Below are 27,588 nucleotides of genomic sequence, written 5' to 3'. Positions count from 1 at the left end.
GCTCAGGTTTCTTCACAGTCCAACTCTCACATCCATACATGACTATTGGAAAAACCATAGCCCTGACAAGACGGACCTTAGTCGGCAAAGTAATGTCTCTACTTTTGAATATGCTATCTAGGTTGGTCATAACTTTTCTTCCAAGGAGTAAGCGTCTTTTAATTTCATGGCTGCAGTCACCATCTGCAGTGATTTTGGAGCCCCCCAAAAGAAAGTCTGACACTGTTTCCACTGTTTCCCCATCTATTTCCCATGAAGTGATGGGACCAGATGCCATGATCTTCATTTTCTGAATGTTGAGCTTTAAGCCAACATTTTCACTCTCCAATTTCACTTTCAAGAGGCTTTTGAGTTCCTCTTCACTTTCTGACATAAGGGTGGTGTCATCTGCATATCTGAGGTTATTGATATTTCTCCCGGCAGTCTTGATTCCAGCTTGTGTTTCTTTCAGTCCAGCGTTTCTCATGATGTACTCTGCATAGAAGTTAAATAAGCAGGGTGACAATATACAGCCTTGACGTATTCCTTTTCCTATTTGGAACCAGTCTGTTGTTCCATGTCCAGTTCTAACTGTTGCTTCCTGACCTGCATACAGATATCTCAAGAGGCAGGTTAGGTAGTCTGGTATTCCCATCTCTTTCAGAATTTTCCACAGTTTATTGTGATCCACACAGTCAAAGGCTTTGGCATAGTCAATAAAGCAGAAATTGATGTTTTTCTAGAACTCTTTTGTTTTTCGATGATCCAGCGGATGTTGGCAATTTGATCTCTGGTTCCTCTGCCTTTTCAAAAACCAGCTTGAACATATGGAAGTTCACGGTTCATGTATTGCTGAAGCCTGGCTTGGAGAATTTTGAGCATTACTTTACTAACATGTGAGATGAGTGCAATTGTGCGGTAGTTTGAGCATTCTTTGGCATTGTCTTTCTTTGGAATTGGAATGAAAACTGACCTTTTCCAGTCCTGTGGCCACTGCTAAGTTTTCCAAATTTGTGGGCAAATTGAGTGCAGAAGTTTCACAGCATCATCTTTCAGGACTTGAAATATCTCAACTGGAATTCTATCACCTCCACTAGGTTTGTTCATAGTGATGCTTTCTAAGGACCACTTGACTTCACATTCCAGGATGTCTGGCTCTAGTGAGTGATCACTCCATCGTGAATATCTGGGTCGTGAAGATTTTTTTGTACAGTTCTTCTGTGTATTCTTGCCATCTCTTCTTAATATCTTCTGCTTCTGTTAGGTCCATACCATTTCTGTCTTTTATTGAGCCCATCTTTGCATGAAATGTTCCCTTGGTGTCTCTAATTTTCTTGAAGAGATCTCTAGTCTTTCCCATTCTGTTCTTTTCCTCTATTTCTTTGCATTGATAGCTGAAGAAGGCTTTCGTATCTGTTTTTGCTATTCTTTGGAACTCTGCATTCACATGCTTATATCTTTCCTTTTCTCCTTTGCTTTTCACCTCTCTTCTTTTCACAGGTATTTTTAAGGCCTCCCCAGACAGCCATTTTGCTTTTTTGCATTTCTTTTCCATGGGGATGGTCTTGATCCCTGTCTCCTGTACAGTGTCACAAACCTCATTCCATAGTTCATCAGGCACTCTATCAATCAGATCTAGGCCCTTAAATCTATTTTTCACTTCCACTGTATAATCATAAGGGATTTATTTAGGTCATACCTGAATGGTCTAGCGCTTTTCCCTACTTTCTTCCATTTAAGTCTGAATTTGGCAATAAGGAGTTCATGATCTGAGCCATAGTCAGTTTCCAGTCTTGTTTTTTTGACTGTATAGAGCTTCTCCATCTTTGGCTGCAAAGAATATAATCAATTTGATTTCGGTGTTGACCATCTGGTGATGTCCATGTGTAGAATCTTCTCTTGTGTTGTCGGAAGAGGGTGTTTGATATGACCAGTGCATTTTCTTGGCAAAACTCTATTAGTCTTTGCCCTATTTCATTCCGCATTCCAAGGCCAAATTTGCCTGTTACTCCAGGTGTTTCTTGACTCCCTACTTTTGCATTCCAGTCCCCTATAATGAAAGGACATCTATTTTGGGTGTTAGTTCTAAAAGATCTTGCAGGTCTTCATAGAACAGTTCAACCTCAGCTTCTTCAGCATTACCGGTTGGGGCATAGACTTGGATTACTGTGATATTGAATGGTTTGCCTTGGAAACGAACAGAGATCATTCTGTCGTTTTTGAGATTGCATCCAAGTACTGCATTTCAGACTCTTGTTGACCATGATGGCTACTCCATTTCTTCTAAGGGATTCCTGCCACAGTAGTAAATATAATGGTCATCTGAGTTAAATTCACCCATTCCAGTCCATTTTAGTTCGCTGATTCCTAGAATGTCGACGTTCACTCTTGCCATCTCTTGTTTGACCACTTTCAATTTGCCTTGATTCATGGACCTGACATTCCAGATTCCTATGCAATATTGCTCATTACAGCATCAAACCTTGCTTCTATCACCAGTCACATCAACAGTTGGGTATTGTTTTTCTTGGCTCCATCCCTTCATTCTTTCTGGAGTTATTTCTCTATGGATCTCCAGTAGCATATTGGGCCCCTACTGAAAACATTCAGGTATATGTAAATAAAATCCCTTATGATTATACAGTGGAAGTGAGAAATAGATTTAAGGGCCTAGATCTGATTGATAGAGTGCCTGATGAACTATGGACGGAGGTTCATGACATTGTACAGGAGACAGCGATCAAGACCATCCCCATGGAAAAGAAATGCAAAAAAGCAAAATGGCTGTCTGGGGAGGCCTTAAAAATACCTGTGAAAAGAAGAGAGGTGAAAAGCAAAGGAGAAAAGGAAAGATATAAGCATGTGAATGCAGAGTTCCAAAGAATAGCAAGAAGAGATAAGAAGGCCTTCCTCAGCAATCAATGCAAAGAAATAGAGGAAAAGAACAGAATGGGAAAGACTAGAGATCTCTTCAAGAAAATTAGAGACACCAAGGGAACATTTCATGCAAAGATGGGCTCGATAAAGGACAGAAATGGTATGGACCTAACAGAAGCAGAAGATATTAAGAAGAGGTGGCAAGAATACACAGAAGAACTGTACAAAAAAGATCTTCACGACCCGGATATTCACGATGGAGTGATCACTCACTAGAGCCAGACATCCTGGAATGTGAAGTCAAGTGGTCCTTAGAAAGCATCACTACGATTAAAGCTAGTGGAGGTATGGAATTCCAGTAGAACTATTTCAAATCGTGAAAGATGATGCTGGGAAAGCACTGCAGTCAATATGTCAGCAAATTTGGAAAACTCAGCAGTGGCTATAGGACTGGAAAAAGTCAGTTTTCATTCCAATTCCAAAGAAAGACAATGCCAAAGAATGCTCAAACTACCGCACAATTGCACTCATCTCACACGCTAGTAAAATAATGCTCAAAATTCTCCAAGACACACTTCAGCAATACATGAACCATGAACTTCCAGATGTTCAAGGTGGTTTTAGAAAAGGCAGAGGAACCAGAGATCAAATTGCCAACATCCAGTGGATCATCGAAAAACAAAAGAGTTCTAGAAAAACATCAATTTCTGCTTTATTGACTATGCCAAAGCCTTTGACTGTGTGGATCACAATAAACTGTGGAAAATTCAAAGAGATGGGAATACCAGACCACCTGATCTGCCTCTTGAGATATCTGTATGCAGGTCAGGAAGCAACAGTTAGAACTGGACATGGAGCAACAGACTGGTTCATTTTTTTTTTTCATTAAAAAAAATACAGTGTTGCTTTAAAAAAATTTTTATTTTATTTTACTTTACAATATTGTATTGGCTCTGCCATACATCAACATGAATCCACCACGGGTGTACACGTGTTCCCAATCCTGAACTCCCCTCCCACCTCCCTCCCCATACCATCTCTCTGGGTCATCCCAGCGCACCAGCTCCAAGCATCCTGTATCCTGCATCAAACCTAGACTGGCGATTTGTTTCTTATATGATATTATACACACACACACACACACAAATTGTTTCAGAAGTCAATATTGTCCAGAGATATTCTATAGTAAATGAAAAAAGGGGAAATGCAATCAATTTAATTAATTGACAAAATTTTCAGGAATATTGTGGTGGTAAATTTGTAAAAAATATTCTTGATCCTTTTGGCAAGAGAAAATATATAAACACACATATATGAACATTATAAAGAAGCTGCAACAAACCTCTTCTAATAGTTTTTTCCCGCAACATTTTTGTCACATCCATTCCATAATTAAAAAGGTAGATTTCTAAAATCTATTCCATTGAAAACATCACTACAATTTAAAGAACATCATTTGATGTCTAAAAATACGAAGGTTTAAATAATTCTTGTGTTATGATTCTGAAAAGTGGTTCAGAAGCATCTTAGAACTAGCCCTAGACTTTTGAGGCATGTTATCAATGAGATTTCCTAGAGTAACAAAATGTATATATACATACATAAACATGCACACACACACACACGGAGAAACGGCAAGGACCTAACAGAAACAGACATCACTTTGCCGACCGTGGTCTGTATAGTCAAAGCTTTGATTTTTCTAGTAGTCATGTATGGATGTGAGAGTTGGACTATAAAGAAGGCCGAAAGTGTTACTCGTTCAGTCATGTCCAATTCTTTGTAACCCATGGACTGAAGCCTGCCAGGCTCCTATGTCCATGTAATTCTCCAGGCAAGAATACTGGGGTGGGTTGCTCTTCCCTTCTCCAGGGGATCTTCCTGGCACAGGGATCAATCCCAGGTCTCCTGCATTGTAGGAAGATTCTTTACTGTCTGAGCCACCAGTAGGCTCTCCTAAAGAAGGTTGAGTGCTGAAGAATTGATGCTTTCAAACTGTGGTTCTGGAGAAGATTCTTGAGAGTCCCTTGGACTACAAGGAGATCAAACCGGTCAATCCTAAAGGAAATCAACCCTGAATGTTCATTGGAAAGACTGCTGCTGAAGGTGAAGCTCCAATAATTTGGCAACTTGATGCAAAGAGCCAATTCATTGGAAAATATCCTAATGCTGGGAAAGATTGAAGGCAGGAGGAGAAGGGGACAACAGAGGATGACATCTTTGGTTGGCATCACTGACTCATTGGACATGAGTTTGAGCAAACTCTGGGAGATGGTGAAGGACAGGGAAGCCTGGCATGCTGCAGATCATGGGATCACAAAGTGTCGGACATGACTTACAGAGTGAACAACAAGTTAAGGCAACTTGACCTTAATATTTTACATTACTACTTTTTAATCTCCTTTGGGGTTGGGAAGGCTGGTGAAAACAGTTTTTAAAATTGCTTGTGTCACATTTGGGTTTGTAGTTCATAAGATTTGAAACAGCAAAGCAATACATTTTTGCCATTCTGATTTAAACTAAAAAGTATAAGTGAGATCATGTGTTACTTTTATATTTCTGGCTTATTTCCACTTAGTATAATGTCCTCTAGGTTTATACATGTTATTGTAAATGACAGTTTCTTTCTTTTTTATAAAGAAATAATATTCTACAATATTCTATATTACAATAGAATGCACTAATATTCTATATATCTATTCTGGATATATACATTCCATATATTTATGTGTTTTTCTATTGCTGAGCATAGAGGTTGTTTCCATATCTTGGCTTTTGTGAATAATGCTGCAGTGAACACAGGAGTGTAGCTATCTCTTTGAGATACTGATTTTATTTGCTTTGGATTTATATCCAGAGGTAAGATTGCTGGATCATATGGTAATTTTTGTTATAATTTTTGAAAGAAATTACATAGCACTTTCCACAATAACTGTACCAGTTTACATTCTTAGCAACACTTTTCCCTTTTCTCCACATCTGTGCCAAACTTTTCTTTGTTTCCTTTTTGAATTTTTTGTCTTTTTGATAAAGCTGTTTAGCAGCTATGATGGTGTTAGTTGCTCAGTGGTGTCTGACTCTGTGATCCCATGGACTGTAGCCCACCAGGCTCCTCTGTCCATGGATTTCTTCAGGCAAGAATACTGTAGTGGGTAGCCATTCCCTTCTCCAGGATTCTTTCCGACCCAGGGATTGAGCTTGGGTCTCCCACATTGCGAGCAGGTTCCATACTGTCTGAGTCACCAGGAAAGTCCCTTCAGCAGCTATCAGATGATAGTTTAGTGTGGTTTTCATTTGCATTTCCCTGAAGCTGAGCGCCAAAGAATTGATGGTTTTGAACTGTGGTGTTGGAGAAGACTCTTGAGAGTATCTTGGACTGCAAGGAGATCCAACCAGTCCATCCTAAAGGAAATCAGTCCTGAATATTCATTGGAAGGACTGATGTTGAAGCTGAAACTCCAATACTTTGGCCACCTGATGCGAAGAACTGACTCATTGGAAAAGACCCTGATGCTAGGAAAGATTGAAGGTGGGAGGAGAAGGGGATGAGATGGTGGGTTGGCATCACTGACTCAACGGACATGAGTTTGAGTAAACTCCGGGAGTTGGTGATGGACAGAGAGGCCTGGCGTGCTGCAGTCCATGGGGTTGCAAAGAGTCGGACACGACTAAGTCACTGAACTGAACTGAACTGATGATTAGTGATTTGGAACATTTTTTAAAATTTGTTTTGCAAACCTATTGGCCATTTGTATGTTGTTTTTTTTTTTTGAGAAATGTTTATTCAAATTTTTTTGTCCATTTTAAATTGACATTTGTTTTTTGCTGTTTTGAGTAAAATAGTTTTTTGATTTTTGCCATTTTGAGTTATTTGGTTTTTGCTATTGAGTTGAATTCTTTATATATTTTGGATATTAACCCTTTCAGATACATGGTTTGTGAATATTTCCTTCTATTCTCAGGTTGTTTCCTTACTTTGTTGGTCATTTTCCTTGCTGTGCAGAAGATTTTGATGAAATCCCATTGGTCTATTTTCAAAAAATTTTTATTGTCTGTGCTATTGGAGTCATATAAAAAATATGCCCAGACTAACGTCAAAGAGATTTTTCTCTAGGTTTTCTTCTAAGTCTGAAGGTCAAGTCTTTAATCCATTTTGAGTTGAGTTTTGTATAAGTTTGAAAGAAAATTTCCATTTATTCTTCTATTTTATGTTGTTGATGTCATAATTTACCTCTTTTGTATTGCATATCTATTAACAAATTATCATTTTTAATTCATTTTTAATTGGAGGCTAATTGCATCACAATATTGTGTTGGTTTCTGCTGTACAACAAAGTGAATCAGCTATAAGTATACACATATCCCTCCCTCTTGAGCCGCCCTCCTAGCCCCTATCCTACCCCCCTAGTTCATCACAGAGCACAGGGCTGAGCTCCCTGTATTATACAGCAGTTTCCCACTAGTTATCTGTTTGTTTCTTTATTTGTTTTAAACAGTTTTGTCTTTTAACTTTTTTAAAACTAGAGTTAAAAGTGATTTATGTACCATTTATGTAAAAGTGATTTATGTACCATTGCAGTATTATAGTATTCTGAATTTGACTACATAACTTTACCAATGAGTTTCATATTTTCAAATGTTATGTTGTAATTAATACCCTTGCATTTCAACTTGAAAAACTTCATTTAACATTTCTTGTAAAGCAGGTTTAGTGGTTATGAGTCAGCTTTTTGGTCTGCAAATTTTTTCTTTCTTTTTCATTGTTGGAGTTTAGTTTTGCCAAATATAATATACTTGGTGGGCAGTTATTTTTCTTTTACTATTTTGAGTACATCATCCAAGTCTCTTCTGACCTACAAAGTTTCTTCTGAGAAATCCATTGATAGCTTTATGAGGGTATTCTTGTATATGGTTTTCTCTCTTCTCTTGATTCTTTCAAAATTCTTTATTTTCTTTGTATTTTTACTATGAAGTATTTAAGAAAAATTAATGCCACCTGATGTGAAGAGCTGACTCATTTGAAAAGACCCTGATTCTGGGAAAGATTAAGGGTGGGAGGAGAAGGGGACGACAAAGGATGAGATGGTTGGATGGGATCACTGACTCAATGGAGACGGGTTTGGGTAGACTCTGGCAGTTGGTGATGGACAGGGAAGCCTGGTGTGCTGTGGTTCATGGGTTCCCAAAGAGTTGGACACAACTGAGTGACTGAACTGAACTGAATGCCAAACTTTCTCAATTTCTTTCAAAAAAGAAGGGAAGAGGAAACTTTCCAGCTCATTTTATGAGGCCAGTATCACCCTAATGCCAAAACCACAGAGGAAAAGAAATCTAACACAAAAACCACAAGAAAAGAAATTTATAAGCCAATATACCAGCCATAAAAAGACAAATACTGCATGATTCCACCTAAACCTAGTATCTGCAATAGTCAAATTCATAGAATAAAAATGTGAAGTGAAGATTGTCGAGGGTCAGGCTGATGGTCAAATAGGAAATTATTAATGAATGGGCATGAAGTTTCAGTTAAGCAAGAGAAATAAATTCTAGAGATTTTCTGTACAACATTGTATCTATAGTAAACAACATTGCATTGTGCACATAAAATTTTATTATATCTCACATAAGTGTTCTTACCACAATACAATGAAATTATTGAATTATAGTTTGTTCAAATTTCACATGGCCATTTTCTTTCTACAGGGAAACCTTCATTCAAAAATTTTCATCAGCTTAATACTCAGTATTGCTACTATGAACCCGTGTCTTCAAAAAGACAGAGATGAAAAGTGAAAGTTCATTCCCCCCATAATTTGTCAATTAGTACTTTTTTCCATTTCTTCAGTTTTTACTTTTTACTGATGTCACTCACTGAGAACAAAAAATTATTTATTACCTAATATTCCTTCTAGTAGAAGGTAATTAATTCTAAACATCTGCAATAAGAGGTAAAATAAACTTTACTTAATTTGTATAGTGGTTTAAAAAGCAAATTCTCTGAGATTTTAGACAAAGTGCATATTTCCTCTACTTAAAAATTCCAGAAATTCAGAAGTATATAATTAATGGAATTCATTATCAAATATGGTTCATGTATGTCTATTTTTCAATAGAGAACAACTTGTAGTATGAATGATTTAAATGCAATAGTGTTTAAGTGCAAATGGAAACAACTTTGTTGACTTTAGTTGGAGTGAGAAAAAATGAGGCACAATGATGTAAATTTAAGTCATACAGCATGTAAGGAACATGTTGTTTCAAGGACAGCAAAACAACAAGGAACAAGGCAACATGGATAAAAGATCCAAAAGACTATGTGCACAGTGTAAAATGGCTAATGGAACTTACCATTTTCTGTTACTACTGCATCTGAAAAACAGAGAGAAATATTAATTTATTTAGTCGATTATTCAATCAGAATAATTATAGGTTGTTGTCAGTGTCACATTTTCTGAAAAAATAGAGATGGGATATTACTCAAACCCAGAGCCAGGGAGCTAATTGAAAATGGCCTTCTCTGATGGCTTTTATAGATATTCTCTTGGGAATGATTATGGGAAAGTGAATAAACTTTAGAGAGGAAATATGCACTCCTCTCTCAGGATAGTTGAAAGACTACAATGTGCACAGATAGGGACTTATCAACTTAGAATCAAACAGATTGTAAAGAAGAAAATTTTGGAGATTTTATCCGGAAAATGACCCTGATGATCACAGCAGTGGATCCTTTAATCTGTTTCTTATCAACCTTATCATGAAGATACAGAATACTTCTGAAGCACAAAGTGAAGATAATAAGCAAAAGGAAAGAGAATGAAGGAAGGGAAGAGAAAGGAAGAAGGGGAAAGAATGAAACAGAGCATGGAGTAGATCTGAGAGCAGAAACGTAGTATGACATGTTGGAAACTAAGTAAGAGTAAGAGAAAGTAAAAGGCAAAAGAAACAAAATGAGAGAATGAAAACAAGGGAAAAAAGTCTCTAACAGGCAAATTAGCAGAGTGCTTGAAGAACAAACATTACCAGGTGTTTGCAAAAATTGATCTGAAAAATAAAATGGAAAGTACCATATAGGTGATGTGGGAAACAAACATAGATTAAAATCTTAAAATCTGCTTGCACAAGGGTAAATGTGGCAAGCTGATGGTTAAGAAGAAGAAATTAACAACCACTGACTTTTCTGTTTTCAGTAACATTAATGTCCACTGTGTTACAATAACATAGCCTTATATTCCACCATGGATGAATTAGTAAGTACTATGACTTTCTAAATCCCCAAATAGCCTCAGCTGTCTTATACCTCTTTCTTATTCTTTCTTTATCTATCATTTCTGCTTAACCTTTCCTTTGACATTATTTTTTCCCTTTCCTCAGTACTTTGAATCTTTTGCCATTTTCCATATAAAAACAGAAACTTGGTAATTTGTGTCTTCTCATTTTTTTTTTATACTCACCAGTCTGGCTAGAGGTTGAACAACTGCATTGTTTTTTCAAAGAACAAACTTAGTTTTATTAATTTTCTCTACTGTTTTTCTGCTTTTAATATCATTGATTTCTCATATTATATTTATTATCTTTTCTGAATTGCTCTGGTTTTATTTTGTTCATTTCAAAACTTTCTTAATCTGTAGTATTAGATAATTCATTGAGATATTCTTCATTTTGAATATAAGAATATAATTTAATAAAATTTTCCCTAAGCAATATTTCAACTTCTCCCACAAACATTGATATAATACTTTTTTATTTTCAAATACATTTTTATTTCTCAGTTATTTCCTCCTTAACTCCTATTCTGTTTAGCAGTGTGTTGATTAAATCCAAATACTGTGGGGGAGAGTAATCCATTTATCTTTCTGTTATTGATTTATAATTAAATTTATTTATGGTCATAGAATATAACTTCTATTACTACAGATTTGCTACAGCATGTGTTGTCACCTGAATTTTGTTTTAGGGGTACATTCTATGAAGAATTGGAAAAAATGTGTGTTCTACAGTTCTGTGTAGAGTGCTTTATAAATGTCAAGTTGAGAGTCTTATTTAGATCTTCTATCAATAAATCCTATTGTTTCCTGTCTACTGAAAGAGGAATATTGGTGTATTCAAGCATTATTCTATGAAGCTTTTGCTTCATGTATTTGATGCTTTTTGTTGTAAAGTTTATATCTGTTGTGAATTTAGATTATGGTATTTTGATGAATTAACTGTTTCCTCCTTAATTAATGTCCATTTCTACTCAAAATATTCTACTTTAGTTATTAGTATAAGAAAGCTTTATTTTAGTGTTTATACTGCATATCTTTTTATACTTTGTTTACTATTCATATTTTTTATTTAATTGATAATATTTTTATGTGAATTTTTAACAGTGTATTAAAAATCTGGTATAACAGTCTTTGCCATTTTAATTGTCATATTTAGTTCATTTTGATTTAATATAGCTATTCATATGGTTGGACTTAGGTTTACTGCTTTATATTTGGTTTATCTTTATCCCTTATTTTCTTCTATTTCCCCATTTTTACTTTTAAATAAATTATTCCAGTACATTTTAGCATTCCATTTAAATTTGATTATTAGCTTTTGGCCGTGTCTCTTTATATTCTATTTCATATATGAATGTTCTAGAAATTTTAAAAAGTGTGTACCTAAGTTTTCACATTCTGCTCAGACTGAATATTCTACCATTTCAAGTAAAACATAGAACTCTTACATCCATATATGTACCTTTACTTTCCTTTTTTGCATGCATCACCTCTACACATATTGAGAACCACACAATGTTAAAATTATTTCATTTAATAGTCCTACATATTTTTGAAAATTTAAAATTGGAAGAGTGGTGGTCCCAAGATGGCAGAGGAATAGGACTGGGAGACCACTTTCTCCCCCAGAAATGCATTGAAAGATCATTTGAACGCTGAGCAAATTCCACAAAACAACTTCTGAATGCTGGCAGAGGACACCAGGCACCCAGAAAGGTAGCTCATTGTCTTCAAAAGGAGGTAGGACAAAATACAAAATATAAAAATAGGGGCAAAAGAGTTAGGGATGGAGACCCGTCCCGGGAGGGAGTCTTAAAAGAGGAGAAGTTTCCAAACACCAGGAAACCCTCTCATCAGGTCTTTTTCTAAATTGAAAAAGCCTATCTTGGGGAAAACTGACAGGTCAGAACTTTAGAATACTCAAATGTGACATATATTTGGTGCTAAAATTCTGTTCACAGAAGCACTTTGCCTTCTTGACATAGATCGAAATACAAAAGAGGTAATAATGGCATAAACTGAATTGCAAATGACACCTGGTAACTGAAAAGTTACCTAGTGAAAAAAGTTACCTACTGAAAGTTGAGATACTGACATAAAATCATGCAAAAACATGTCACTGTTTGAGATATGGCAGGTGATCACCAGAAGTTTCAACATTAAGAGTTTCAAAGATATAGGAAACAGATAAAAGAATAGCAAAGTACACAACGGAAAACTTATTGGTACTTGCCTCTTTCCTGTTTACTCTTCCCTGATAAGTAAAAAGAAGAAATAAAAATTCATTCCAAATAAAAGCATATTGTTGGTAAGAAAGGAAAACAAAAATTGGGATTCCTTTCATTGTTTACTCCGTGGTACAACTTGATCCATATTTGTGAAAACTGGAGCCGTAAGGTTGCAAAGGATATCTCATCAGTCAGAGACAGTGTCATTTTACATCATTCCACCCCTTAGTGCAAAAGAAACTAAATTAGGAAATGAAACGTACAATATCAGCCATTCTTCTTTCATTGGGACATTCTTTTTCACTTTAAAATAGAAATGTACACACATGCACAGAACAGGTACTTATTAAATAGTGAGGAAGGATGCAGAGAAGGCATATATTTGTGCCAAACTGTATTTGTCACCTTAGTCATGTGAGATTTACTATATTCATTGTTGTTGTTCAGTCGCTAAGTCATGTCTGACTCTTTGCAATCCCATGAATGCCAGGCTTCTCTGTCCATCACTATCTCCCTGAGTTTGCTCAAACTCATATCCACTGAGTCGGTGATGCCATCCAACATCTCATCCTCTGTCTCCCCCTTCTCCTCCTGCCCTCAATTTTTCCCAGCATCAGGGTCTTTTCCAGTGAGTCAGCTTTTCGCATGAGGTGGCCAAAGTATTGGAGCTTCAGCTTCAGCATCAGTCCTTCCAGTGAATATTCAGGATTGATTTCCTTCCGGAATGATTGGTTTGATCTCCTTGCAGACCAAGGGACTGTCAACAGTCTTCTCCAGCACAACAGTTTGAAAGTGTCAATTCTTCAGTGCTCAGCTTTCATTACAGTCCAACTCTCAAAACCATAAATGACTACTGGAAAAACCATAGCTTTGACTAGATGGATCCTTCTTGGCAAAGTAGTGTCTCTGCTTTTTAATATGCTGTCTAGGTTGGTCATAACTATTCTTTCAAGGAGCAAGCGTCTTTTAATTTCATGGCTGCAGTCACCATCTGCAGTGATTTTCGAGCCCAAGAAAATAAAGTCTGTCACTGTTTTCACTGTTTCCCCATCTATTTATATCTTGGCCAACGTGAATAGTGCTGCAATGAATGTGGGATTGCAAATCTCTTCCAAATACTAACTTCATTTCTTTGGATAAATACACAGTTTGATTTTTAAGATTTTGAGGAATGTCCATAAGGTTTTCCATGTGGTTGTACTAATTCACATTCTTACCAACAGTTGATAAGGGTTCTCCTTTTTCCATATCTTTCCCATCATTTGTTATTTTTTGTTTATTTTATAATACCCATTCTAATATGTGTGAGTGATATCTCATCATGGTTTTGATTTGCCTTTCCCTGAGGATTAGTGATGTCAAGCACATTTTTGGAGCGGCTGTGAAGAAATACCCCACATTCAAGGTAAAAGAAATCCAGGTAAGATGGTAGGTGTTGTGAGAGGGCATCAGAGGGCAAACACACTGAAACCATAATCACAGAAAACGAGTCAATCTGATCACACTAGGACCACAGCCTTGTCTAAATCAATGAAACTAAGCCATGCCATGTGGGGCCACCCAAGATGGGAGGGTCATGGTGGAGAGGTCTGACAGAATGTGGTCCACTGGAGAAGGGAATGGCAAACCACTTCAGTATTCTTGCCTTGAGAACCCCATGAACAGTATGAAAAGGCAAAATGATAGGATATTGAAAGGGGAACTCTGCAGGTTGGTAGGTGCCCAATATGCTACTGGAGATCAGTGGAGAAATAACTCCAGAAAGAATGAAGGGATGGAGCCAAACCAAACAATATCCAGTTGTGGAGGTGACTGGTGATAGAAGCAAGGTCTGATGATGTAAAGAGCAATATTGCATAGGAACCTGGAATGTCAGGTCCATGAATCAAGGCAAATTGGAAGTGGTCAAACAGGAGATGGCAAGAGTGAATGTCGACATTTGAGGAATCAGCGAACTAAAATGGACTGGAATGGGTGAATTTAACTCAGGTGACCATTATATCTACTACTGTGGGCAGGAATCCCTTAGAAGAAATGGAGTAGCCATCATGGTCAACAAAAGAGTCTGAAATGCAGTACTTGGATGCAATCTCAAAAACGACAGAATGATCTCTGTTCGTTTCCAAGGCAAACCATTCAATATCACAGTAATCCAAGTCTATGCCCCAACCAGTAATGCTGAAGAAGCTGAAGTTGAACGGTTCTATGAAGACCTACAAGACCTTTTAGAACTAACACCCAAAATAGATGTCCTTTTCATTATAGGGGACTGGAATGCAAACGTAGGAAGTCAAGAAACACCTGGAGTAACAGGCAAATTTGTCTTGGAGTATGGAATGAGGCAGAGCAAAGGCTAATAGAGATTTGCAAAGAGAATGCACTGGTCATAGCAAACACTCTCTTCCAGCAACACAAGGGAAAATCCTACACATGGACATCACCAGATGGTCGACACTGAAATCATATTGATTATATTCTTTGCAGGCAAAGATGGAGAAGCTCTATACAGTCAAAAAAACAAGACTGGAAACTGACTGTGGCTCAGATCATGAACTCCTTACTGCCAAATTCAGACTTAAATTGAAGAAAGTAGGGAAAACCACTAAAACATTCAGGTATGACCTAAATCAAATCCCTTATGATTATACAGTGGAAGTGAGAAATAGATTTAAGGGACTAGATCTGATAGAGTGCCTGATGAACTATGGCTGGAGGTTTGTGACATTGTGTGGGAGACAGGGATCAAGATCATCCCCATAGAAAAGAAATGCAAAAAAGCAAAATGGCTGTCTGGGGAGGCCTTAAAAATACCTGTGAAAAGAAGAGAAGCGAAAAGCAAAGGAGAAAAGGAAAGATATAAGCATGTGAATGCAGAGTTTCAAAGAATAGCAAGGAGAGAGAAGAAAGCCTTCTTCAGCAATCAATGCAAAGAAACAGAGGAAAAGAACAGAATGGGAAAGACTAGAGATCTCGTCAAGAAAATTAGAGACACCAAGGGAATATTTCATGCAAAGATGGGCTCGATAAAGGACAGAAATGGTATGGACCTAACAGAAGCAGAAGATATTAAGAAGAGGTGGCAAGAATACACAGAAGAACTGTACAAAAAAGATATTCATGATCCAGATAATCACGATGGAGTGATCACTCACCTAGAGCCAGACATCCTGGAATGTGAAGTCAAGTGGGCTATAGAAAGCATCACTACCAACAAAGCTAGTGGAGGTGATGGAATCCTGGTTAAGCTATTTTGAATCGTGAAAGGTGAATCTGTGAAAGTGCTGCACTCAACATGCCAGCAAATTTGGAAAACTCTGCAGTGGCCACAGGACTGGAAGATGTCAGTTTTCATTCCAATCCCAAAGGAAGGCAATGCCAAAGAATGCTCAAACTACTACACAATTGCACTCATCTCACACGCCAGTAAAGTAATGCTCAAAATTCTGCAAGCCAGGCTTCAGCAGTACGTGAACAGTGAACTTCCAGATGTTCAAGCTGGTTTTAGAAAAGACAGAGAAACCAGAGATCAAATTGCCAACATCCGCTGGATCATGGAAAAAGCAAGAGAGTTCCAGAAACACATCTATTTCTGCTTTATTGACTATACCAAAGCCTTTGACTGGGTGGATCACAATAAACTGTGGAAAATTCTTCAAGAGATGGGAATACCAGACCACCTGACCTGCCTCTTGAGAAATCTGTATGCAGGTCAGGAAGCAACAGTTAGAACTGAACATGGAACAACAGACTGGTTCCAAATAGGAAAAGGAGTATGTCAAGGCTGTATATTGTCACCCTGCTTATTTAACTTATATGTAGAGTACATCATGAGAAACGGTGGGCTGGGAGAAGCACAAGCTGGAATCAAGATTGTTGGGAGAAATATCAATAACCTCAGACATCCAGATAACACCACCCTGATGGCAGAAAGTGAAGAAGGACTAAAGAGCCTCTTGATGAACGTGAAAGAGGAGAGTGAAAAGTTGGCTTAAAATTCAACATTCAGAAAACGAAGACCATGGCATCCGGTCCCATCACTTCATGGGAAATAGATGGGGAAACAGTGGAAACAGTGACAGATTTTATTTTTTTGGACTCCAAAATCACTGCTGATGGTGATTGCAGCCAGGAAATTAAAAGATGCTTGCTCCTTGGAAGGAAATTTATGACCAACCCTAGACTGCATATTGAAAAGCAGAGAGATTACTTTGCCAACTAAGTTTTGTCTAGTCAAGACCATGGTTTTTCCTGTAGTCTTGTATTGATGTGAGAGTTGGGCTATAAAGAAAGCTGAGTGCTGAAGAATTGATGCTTTTGAACTGTGGTGTTGGAAAAGACTCTTGAGAGTCCCTTGGACAGTAAGGAGATCCCACCAGTCCATCCTAAAGGAAATCAGTCCTGAATATTCATTGGAAGGACAGATGTTGAAGCTGAAACTCCAATACTTTGGCCACCTGCTAGGAAGAGCTGACTGATTAAAAAATACCCTAATGCTGGGAAAAATTGAAGGGGGGGAAGAGAAGAGGACGACAATGGATGAGTTGCTTGGATGACATCACCAACTCTATGGACATGAGTTTGAGTAGTCGCCAAGAGTTGGTGATGGACAGGGAAGCCTGGTGTGCTGCACTCCATGGGGTTGCTAAGTGTTGGACTCGACTGAGTGACTGAATTGAACTGTTTTGCTTCCATGTCTTGGCTATTTTAAGTAGTGCTACCATGAACATTAGGGTACACGTAACTTTTCAAATTAGAATGTTTGTCTTTTCCAGTTATTCCAGGAATGGGGTTGCTGGATCATATGACAACTCTATATTTATGTTTTTAAGGAAAATCCATACTGTTTCAATAGTGGTTGCTCCAGTTTACATTCTCACTAACAGTTCATGAGGTTTCCTTTTCTCCACACTCTCTCCAACATTTATTATTTGTAGACTTTTTGATGATGGCCTTTCAGACAAGTGTGAGGTGATACCTCACTGTAGCTTTCATTTGTATTTCCTTTAATAATTAGCAATATTGAGCATCTTTTCATGTTCCTCTTGGCCATTAGTATATCTTCTTTGGATAAATATCTACTTAGGTCCTATGCCTATTTTTTTTTTCTTATTCCCATTTTTTGATTGCAGTGACCTTTTCCACACAACTAGGAAAAAATAATCCTAAAATATTTATGGACCCACAAAAGACCCAAAATTGCCAAAGCAATCCTGAAGCAAAAGAACAAAGCTGGAGGCATAGGCCTTCCATATTAGAGAAAATACTACAAAGCTACAGTAATCAAAACAGTATGGTATTGGCAGAGAAACAGATATATGGATCAATGGAAGAGAATAGAGAACCCAGAAATAAACCTGTGTGCCTATAGTCAGTTAATCTTTGATAAAAGAAGCAAGCATATACAATAAAGACAGCCTTTTTGGAAAGCTGCACAGTCACATGTAAATCAGTTATGTTAGAACTTACCCTAACACTATACACAAAAAGAAAATCCAAATGTCTAAAATACTTAAATATAAGACATGACACCATAAACTCCTAGAAAAGAACATAGGCAAAACATTCTCTGACATAAATGATAGCAATATTTTCTTAGATCAGTTTCCTAAGACAAATAAATAAGGATTTTAACAGTAAGTGTGTACCATCAAGAGCACTGTTGTTTAGTTGCTATGTCATGTCTGACTCTTTTGTGATCCCATGGACTGTAGTCCACCAGTCTCCTCTGCCCATGAGATTTTCCAGGCAAGAATACTGAAGTGGTTGCTATTTCCTTCTCCAGGGGATCTTTCCAACCCAGGGATTGAACACATTTCTCTTAATTGGTAGTCGGATTCTTTACTGCTGAGCCACAAGAGAAGCTCCAGAGGGAAATAAAACAAATAGATGCATGCATGCTCAATTGGCCAATTATGTCTGACTCTTTGTGATCTCATGGGCTATAGCCTGCCAGGCTCCTTTTTTCATAGGATTACCCTGGCAAGCATACTGGAGTAGGTTGCCATTTCCTCCTCCAAGGGATCTTCCTGACCCAAGGATCCAACTTGTATCTCCCTAATCAAAATTATAAGCTTTTGCATAGCAAAGGGAACTGTAAACAAAATGAAAAGACAACCTACAGACTGGGAGAAAATATTTGCAAATGAGGCAACCTATAAGGGCTTAATTTTCCAAATATACGAATAAATCATACTGTTGAATATTTGAAAAACACAAACAATATAATAAAATTCTTAATTTATACTCTATTACAAATGTATGTCGCTTCTATATATCTGTTAAATGTAACTATTCATCTAGCCGTTGACCTTATATACATGAAATTCATTTTCTGACATTTTTGTTTCTAATAGATGCACTAAATTATGATGGTTTTAAAAAAATCATCTATAGTGCTAATAGATGTCAGAATAGTGGTTCTTTGTGGATAAGGGGGTTATAATTGGGACGTGCAAGAAGGAAGCTTTCTGTGTGTGTTGATGTTCTATTCCTGATCTCATTGTTGGTGAAACAGGTATGTTCGTTTTGTGGCAGATCAATAATGTGCAGTTCTGATTGTTGGACACTACTGTCTCTTGATCACAGAGTTATATTCTCCAGAATTATAAGACAATCAATTTCTGTTTCTTAACCTATCCAATTTGTTATGGAAGCTTTAGCAACTAATAAGAAAATCTTCATAAATAAGCTCTGAAAGGAGGAAATGCACTCAGTTGTGTCTGATTCATTGAGACCTCAGGTACTGTAGCCCGACAGACTCCTCTGTCCATGGAATTCTCTAGGCAAGGATACTGGAGGAGGTTGCCATTCCCTTCTCCTCCCACACCAGGGATCAAACCCTGGTCTCCTGTGTCTCCTACATTGGCACACAGATTCTTTATCACTAGCACCAAGTTATAGTTTATAATATTATCTTATTTTTATGCTTAAGTAATTTAATTATTTCTATTGGGAGGGATTAATATTTCAATCTTACCTGAGTATCCTTGGTGAACACCTGAAAGGGAAGGGAATATTTCATTAGGCCTCTTAGATTAATGGGGAAGAGAGAGCAGAAGCATAATAATAAATCAATATTTTATGTTATAAAATAGTCAAAATGTTATAGTTTTTATATGATTGTATAGTTGTTTAATAATTTTCAGAAAAACTATTTTCAGTCATTATGATGTATTGAAAGCTTTTAAATCCTACTGTTTTCAATTCTCATAGTTATTATAAAACATATTCATTAATAGCTATATTAAGTAAGGCTTGATATTTTATGGACCTTGGCCAAATTTATGTGAAATTTAATTAGAACATCCTGTAAACCTGAGAAAAGAATTATTTGGAATTAATGATATTTATAAATATGAATGCAAAGTTCTCATAAAAAGTTAGTTAACCTTATATGACAATATATGAAGAAATTATACATCTTGAACAAGTAAGTTTTGATCAGAATAAAAATAATTTAAAAATGAGAAAATATGATAATGTGTATTTCCAAAATATGATGATATATATTTGCAAAATAATTTCTTCCTCATTAATTAGTACCAAAGCCTCAGGTGTTTTGCCATGTCATTTCTTCATAAATTTATTTTCCTTGTTTAAAAAGTATATAAAATCCTACTTTGATGACTTCTTAGTTTTTACACCTATGAGATCTCTCTGTATGGACAAAATTAATTTTTTTATCCTGCTAATTTATCTGTGTCAACTTAATTATTAGACTAGCTGAAAAACAAAAGGAGAGTTTGGGAATTTTTTTCCTTCCCTGGGAATCTCTCTTTTTTTTTTTTCTAAATAACACAGGACAAAATTGATATTACTCTTTCTTTATTTTTATTTTCCCAATTATTTTGTTGGGCTTTGTTATAATTTATTGCATTGCATTGTTTATATCTTACCCTGTTCTTTGTATCCTTTTTTGTGACAACAGAAAAATGCAATTATTATTACTATGAAAATTACTCCAGTTCCAAACACAATTAAAGTTATATCTTTCCATGAAAATTTTTCTGAAAAACAAAATATAGACATGTGCAGTTAGATTCAATATTCATTTTTTTGCCCCCTTTCATCCCTGAATAATCCACTTTCATTTTTCTTCTCCTATCTGTAGGAGTTTAAGAGTTGTCTCTTTATTCAAAAAAATAAAAACATGTTTTTTAACATCAGCTATGTTTGGCCAATGAATGGTTGGTTAATTTAATTTAGCCATAGAGGACTAAATTAGGAAAGAAAACTCGCAGAGACTTTTTATGGCACCCAATCAAAACAGCAAAAGGAAATAGAATTTAAAATTTGCAGAGAGTAAAGCACAAAATCTATAAAACATCTCCATGTACTGTTGAGAATGATGCAGAAGTATATTTTGTGGTAGAAAGAATAATGGTCTTCTAAAAATTCCCACATACTAATTAATTCTTGGATTCTGACAGTATATTATCTTACATAGCAAAAGGGACTATGCAAATGTGATTAAGCTAAAGACATCCAGATGGGGAGGCTATCTTTGATTCTCTTGGTGGGTCAAATGCAGTCACAAGGATCAAGTGAAAGATGGAGGTGGAAATGCCAGAATCAGAGGAGGTGTCAAGAAAAAATAAGGCAATGTGTGGAAGAAAGATACATTTAAAAATTGTGTAGGCTTCAAACTGAGAGACAAATTTAAATATATTTATATGCCTTCTCAGGTGACACAGTGATAAGGAATCCACCTGCCAATGCAGGAGATGCAAGTTAGATCCCTGGGCAAGGGAGATTCCCAGGAGTAAGAAATGGCCAGTATTCTTGCCTGGAAAGTTCCAGGGACAGAGGAGCCTGGCAGGCTGCAGTCCAGGGAGTCACAGAGAGTTGGACACGATTGAGCACATGCAAGCTTCAATCTGAGAGGTAAATTTTTCCAGGTGGCTCTAGTGGTAGAGAACCTGCCTGCCAATGCAGGAGACATAAGAGAGATGAGTTTGAACCAAGGGTGGGGAAGATCCCCTGGAGGAGGAGATGGAAACCCACTCCAGTATTGTTGCCTGGAGAAGCCCATGGACAGAGAGCATGGTGGGTTACAGTCCATGGGGTCTCAAACAGTCAGACATGACAAAAGCGACTTAGCAGTATGCCTAGGATCATAAAGGAATGCAGTGGAAGGTGAAAGTCCAAGGGAAAAATTGAAAAGTTAAAAAAATAGCAGTAGTGAATAAGTAGATGCAAAAAGGGTAATGAAACTAACCTTCTGAAAGAAATGGGAATACCAGACCACCTGATATACCTCTTGAGAAACCTGTATGCAGGTAGGGAGCAAAAGTTAGAAGTGGGCATGGAACAACAGGCTGGTTCTTAATAGGAAAAGGAGTACGTCAAGGCTGTATATTGTCACCCTGCTTATTTAACTTCTATGCAGAGTACATCATGAGAAATGCTGGGCTGGAAGAAACACAAGCTGAAATCAAGATTGTTGGGAGAAATATCAATAACCTCAGATATGCAGATAACACCACCCTTATGGCAGAAAGGGAAGAGGAACTAAAAAGCCTCTTGATGAAAGTAAAAGTGAAGAGTGAAAAAGTTGGCTTAAAGCTCAACATTCAGAAAACGAAGATCATGGCATCTGGTCCCATCACTTCATGGGAAATAGATGGGGAAACAGTGGAAACAGTGTCAATCTTTATTCTGGGTGGCTCCAAAATCACTGCAGATGGTGACTGTAGCCATGAAGTTAAAAGACGCTTACTCCCTGGAAGGGAAGTTATGACCAACCTAGAGAGCATATTCAAAAGCAGAGACATTACTTTGCTAACAAAGGTCCATCTAGTCAAGGCTATGGTTTTCCAGCAGTCATGTATGGCTGTGAGAGTTGGAGTGTGAAGAAAGCTGAGCACTGAAGAATTGATGCCTTTGAACTGCGGTGTTGGAGAAGACTCTCGAGAAACACTTGGACTGAAAGGAGATCCAACCAGTCCATTCTAAAGGAGATCCGCCCTTGGTGTTCATTGGAAGGACTGATGCTGAAGCTGAAACTCCAATACTTTGGCCACCTCATGCGAAGAATTGACTCATTGGCAAAGACTCTGATGCTGGGAGGGATTGGAGGCAGGAGGAGAAGGGGATGACAGAGGATGAGATGGCTGGATGGCATCACCGACTTGATGGACATGAATTTGAGTAAACTCCAGGAGTTGGTGATGGACAGGGAGGCCTGGTGTGCTGCAATTCATGGGGTCACAAAGAGTCGGCTGAACTGGGCGACTCAACTGAACTGAATCAAGGAACTATAAAAAGAATAACTAAAATCAAAGCAAAAGGAAGGAAATAAAAAGGTGCAAGGCAGAAAGCAAGAACAATGAAAAAAATTAACAAAAGAATGAGTGAGATTTTTTAAAAACATAAAATTTGCAAGTACTTCAGTTCAGTTCAGTTCAGTCGCTCAGTCGTGTCTGACTCTGTGACCCCATGAATCACAGAACGGCAGGCCTCCATGTCCATCACCAACTCCTGGAGGTCACTCAGACTCACATCCATCGAGTCAGTGATGCCATCCAGCCACCTCGTCCTCTGTCGTCTACTTCTCCTCCTGCCCCCAATCCCTCCCAGCATTAGAATCTTTTCCAGTGAGTCAACTCTTCGCATGAGGGGGCCAAAGTATTGGAGCATCAGCTTTTAGCATCATTACTTCTAAAGTAATCCCAGGGTTGATCTCCTTCAGAATGGACTGGTTGGATCTCCTTGCAGTCCAAGGGAATCTCAAGGGTCTTCTCCAACACCACTTAGTTCAGTTTAGTTCAGCCGCTCAGCCATGTCCGACTGTTTGCGACCCCATGAATTGCAGCACGCCAAGCCTCCCTGTCCATCACCAACTCCCAGAGTTCACTCAGACTCGCATCCATTGAGTCAGTGATGCCATCCAGCCATCTCATCCTCTGTCGTCCCCTTCTCCTCCTGCCCCCAATACCGCCCAGCATCAAAGTCTTTTCCAATGAGTCAACTCTTCGCATGAGGTGGCCAAAGTACTGGAGTTTCAGCTTCAGCATCATTCCTACCAAAGAAATCCCAGGGCTGATCTCCTTCAGAATGGACTGGTTGGATCTCCTTGCAGTCCAAGGGACTCTCAAGCGTCTTCTCCAACACCACAGTTCAAAAGCATCAATTCTTTGGTGCTCAGCTTTCTTCACAGTCCAAATCTAACATCCATACATGATCACTGGAAAAACCATAGCCTTGACTAGACGGATCTTAGTCAGCAAAGTAATGTCTCTGCTTTTGAATATGCTATCTAGGTTGGTCATAACTTTTCTTGCAAGGAGTAAGAGTCTTCTAATTTCACGGCTGCAGTCACCATCTGCAGTCATTTTGGAGCCCCCAAAATAATGTCTGACACTGTTTCCACTGTTTCCCATCTATTTCCCATGAAGTGATAGGGCCAGATGCCATAATCTTCGTCTTCTGAATATTGAGCTTTAAGCCAACTTTTTCACTCTTCACTTTCACTTTCATCAAGAGGCTTCTTAGTTCCTCTTCCCTTTCTGCCATAAGGGTGGTGTTATCTGCATATCTGAGGTTATTGATATTTCTCCCAACAATCTTGATTCCAGCTTGGGTTTCTTCCAGCCCAGCATTTCTCATGATGTACTCTGCATAGAAGTTAAATAAGCAGGGTGACAATATACAGCCTTGACATACTCCTTTTCCTATTTGGAATGAGACTGTTGTTCCATGTCCAGTTCGAACTGTTACTTCCTGGCCGGCATACAGATTTCTCAAGAGGCAGGTCAGGTGGTCTGGTATTCCCATCTCTTGAAGAATTTTCCACAGTTTATTGTGATCCAACAGTCAAAGGCTTTGGCATATTCAATAAAGCAGAAATAGATGTGTTTCTGGAACTCTCTTGCTTTTTCCATGATCCAGTGGATGTTGGCAATTTGATCTCTGGTTCCTCTGCCTTTTCAAAAACCAGCTTGAACATCAGGAAGTCACGGTTCACGTATTGCTGAAGCCTAGTTTGGAGAATTTTGAGCATTAATTTACTAGCATGTGAGATGAGTGCAATTGTGCGGTAGTTTGAGCATCCTTTGGCATTGCCTTTCTTTGGGATTGGAATGAAAACTGACCTTTTCCAGTCCTGTGGCCACTGCTGAGTTTTGCAAATTTGCTGGCATATTGAGTGCAGCACTTTCACAGCATCATCTTTCACGATTTGAAATAGCTCCACTGGAATTCCATCACATCCACTAGCTTTTTAGTGATGCTTTCTAAGGCTCACCTGACTTCACATTCCAAGATGTCTGGTTCTAGATGAGTGATCACACCATCGAGATTATCCAGGTCATGAAGATTCTTTTTGTACAATTCCTCTGTGTATTCTTGCCATCTCTTCTTAATATCTTCTGCTTCTGTTAGGTTCATACCATTTCTGTCCTTTATTGAGCCCATCTTTGCATGAAATGTTCCCTTGGTATCTCTAATTTTCTTGAAGAGATCTCTAGTCTTTCCCATTCTGTTCTTTTCCTCTATTTCTTTGCATTGATCGCTGAAGAAGGCTTTCTTATCTCTTCTTGCTATTCTTTGGAACTCTGCATTCACATGCTTATATCTTTCCTTTTCTCCTTTGCTTTTTGCCTCTCTTCTTTTGACAGGTATTTTTAAGGCCTCCCCAGACAGCCATTTTGCTTTCTTGCATTTCTTTTCCATGGAGATGGTCTTGATCCCTTTCTCCTGTACAATAACACAAACCTCATTCCGTAGTTCATCAGACTCTCTGTCTATCAGATCTAGGCCCTTAAATCTATTTCTCACTTCCACTGTATAATCATAAGAGATTTGATTTAGGTCATACCTGAATGGTCTAGCAGTTTTCCCTACTTTCTTCAATTTAAGTCTGAATTTGGTAATAAGGAATTCATGATCTGAGCCACAGTCAGCTCCTGGTCTTATTCTTGTTGACTGTATAGAGCTTTTCCATCTTTTGCTGCAGAGCATATAATCAATCTGATTTCAGTGTTGACCATCTGGTGATGTCCATGTGTAGAGTCTTCTCTTGTGTTGTTGGAAGAGCATGTTTGCTATGACCAGTGCATTTTCTTGGCAAAACTCTATTAGTCTTTGCCCTGCTTCATTCCTCATTCCAAGGCCAAATTTGCCTGTTACTCCAGGTGTTTCTTGACTTCCTACTTTTGCATTCCAGTCCCCTATAATGAAACGGACATGTTTTTGGGTGTTAGTTCTAAAAGTTCCTGTAGGTCTTCATAGAACCGTTCAACTTCAGCTTCTTCAGCATTACCGGTTGGGGCATAGACTTGGATTACTGTGATATTGAATGGTTTGCCTTGGAAACGAACAGAGATCATTCTGTCAGTTTTGAGATTGAATCCAAGTACTGCATTTCAGACTCTTTTGTTGACCATGATGGCTATCCATTTCTTCTGAAGGATTCCTGCCCACAGTAGTAGATATGATGGTCACCTGAGTTAAATTCACCCATTCCATTCCATTTTAGTTTACTGATTCCTAGAATATCGACATTCACTCTTGCCATCTCCTATTTGACCACTTCCAATTTGCCTTGATTCATGGACCTGACATTCCAGGTTCCTATGCAATATTGCTCTTTACAGCATCGGACCTTGCTTCTGTCACCAGTCACATCCACAGCTGGGTATTGTTTTTGCTTTGGCTCCATCCCTTCATTCTTCCTGGATTTATTTCTCCACTGATCTCCAGTAACATATTGGGCACCTACTGACCTGGGGAGTACTTCTTTCAGTATCCTATCATTTTGCCTTTTCATAGTGTTCATGGGGTTCTCAAGGCAAGAATACTGAAGTGGTTTGCCATTCCCTTCTCCAGTGGACCACATTCTGTCAGACCTCTCCACCATGACCCACCCGTCTTGGGTTGGCCTGCTGGCATGTCTTAGTTTTATTGATTTAGACAAGGCTGTGGTCCTAGTGTGATTAGATTGACTAGATTTCTGTGCGTATGGTTTCAGTGTGTCTTCCCTCTGATGCCCTCTTGCAACACCTACCATTTTACTTGGATTTCTCTTACCTTGGGCTTGGGGTAATTCTTCATGGCTGCTCCAGCAAAGCGCAGCCGCTCCTACTTACCTTGGATGAGTGGTATCTCCTCCCGCCACCCTTCTTGACTTAGCCAGACCCTAATAGCTCTGTGACTGGTGCAATAGGCAAGGCCGAGAGGAGCTACCCCATGTCCGAGGTTGGGGGCAGGGGCTGGGAAGACCCCATTGTCGAAGGTTGGCGGCCAAGAGGAGTTACCACACATCCGAGGTCAGGGGCAGTGGCCGAGAGTGCCAGGCTGCTACAACGCAGGGACGGCCGAGGAGCTACCCAAGTCTGAGGTCAGGGTCGGCGGCTGGGAAGAGCTACCCTGCGTCCGAGGCCAGGGGTGACACCCGAGAGGAGCTATCCTGTGTCTGAGGTCAGGGGTGGCCGGGAGCAGCCACCCAGCACCCGAGGCCAGGAGTGGTGGCCGGAGGAGCAACCCAACATTCAAGGAGCGGTGGCTGCACTGGCGCTGGAGGGCCTAGAGGAGCTATCCCATGTTGAAGGTTAGGAAGGGCGGTGGTGAGGAAATAGCCCTCGTCCAAGGTAAGGAGCAGTGGCTGTGCTTTGCTGGAGCAGCCGTGAAGAGATACCCCACACCCAAGGTAAGAGAAACCCAAGGTGGGGGGGTCCTAAGATGGCGGAGGAATAGGACGGGAAGACCACTTTCTCCCTCACAAATTCCTCAAAAGAACATTTCAATGCTGAGCAAACTCCACAAAACAACTTCTGAAGGCTGGCAGAGGACATCAGGCAACCAGAAAAGCAAACCATTGTCTTCAAAAACAGGTAGGAAAAAATATAAAAGATGAAAAAGGAGACAAAGGAGGTGGGGAGGGAGCTCTGTGGAAAGGGAAGCCCATCCCAGGAAGGGAATTTTAAGAAGAGAGGTTTCCAAACACCAGGAAACACTCTCCCTGCCAAGTCTGTGGCAAGCCTTGGAAACACAGAGGGCAACATAACAGGAAGGAAAAATAAATAAATAATTAAAACCAAGAGATTACAAGCCCAACAGTAACTCCCCCAGCGGAAAAGCAGCACAGACACCTGCATCCACCACTGGGAAGTGGGGGCAGGGCAGAGAAGTGCGGGAGGCGCAGGCTGCATTGCTTTGTAAGAACCGGGCAGGAATGCCCCACGCGCAACCAGAACGATCTAACTTGGGCTAGCAAACCAGACTGTAGGATAGCTACCATG

At 38.7% G+C, this 27,588-nt stretch overlaps 1 protein-coding gene across 3 annotated transcripts in view; it reads right to left on the bottom strand.

Moving 5' to 3' along the window:
* The window catches only part of LOC105605990 (butyrophilin subfamily 1 member A1-like), a 74,128-nt gene that overhangs the window by 36,353 nt on the left and 10,187 nt on the right, over nt 1–27,588 (bottom strand). For 2 of the 3 annotated variants that reach the window (XM_042237237.2, XM_042237238.2), the window contains exons 3-6: nt 20,245–20,355; nt 19,326–19,346; nt 12,355–12,375; nt 9,205–9,225 (exon numbers count right to left, since the gene is read on the bottom strand). In XM_042237237.2, coding sequence (XP_042093171.1) covers nt 9,205–9,225; nt 12,355–12,375; nt 19,326–19,346; nt 20,245–20,355 — 174 coding nt within the window. The remainder of the gene's footprint in view (nt 1–9,204; nt 9,226–12,354; nt 12,376–19,325; nt 19,347–20,244; nt 20,356–27,588) is intronic. The other variant, XM_042237239.2, reaches the window with a different exon arrangement.

Source organism: Ovis aries, chromosome 20, assembly GCF_016772045.2.
Source record: "Ovis aries strain OAR_USU_Benz2616 breed Rambouillet chromosome 20, ARS-UI_Ramb_v3.0, whole genome shotgun sequence".
Classification (NCBI taxonomy): domain Eukaryota; kingdom Metazoa; phylum Chordata; class Mammalia; order Artiodactyla; family Bovidae; genus Ovis; species Ovis aries.
This window is presented reverse-complemented; position numbering and strand designations above follow the sequence as displayed.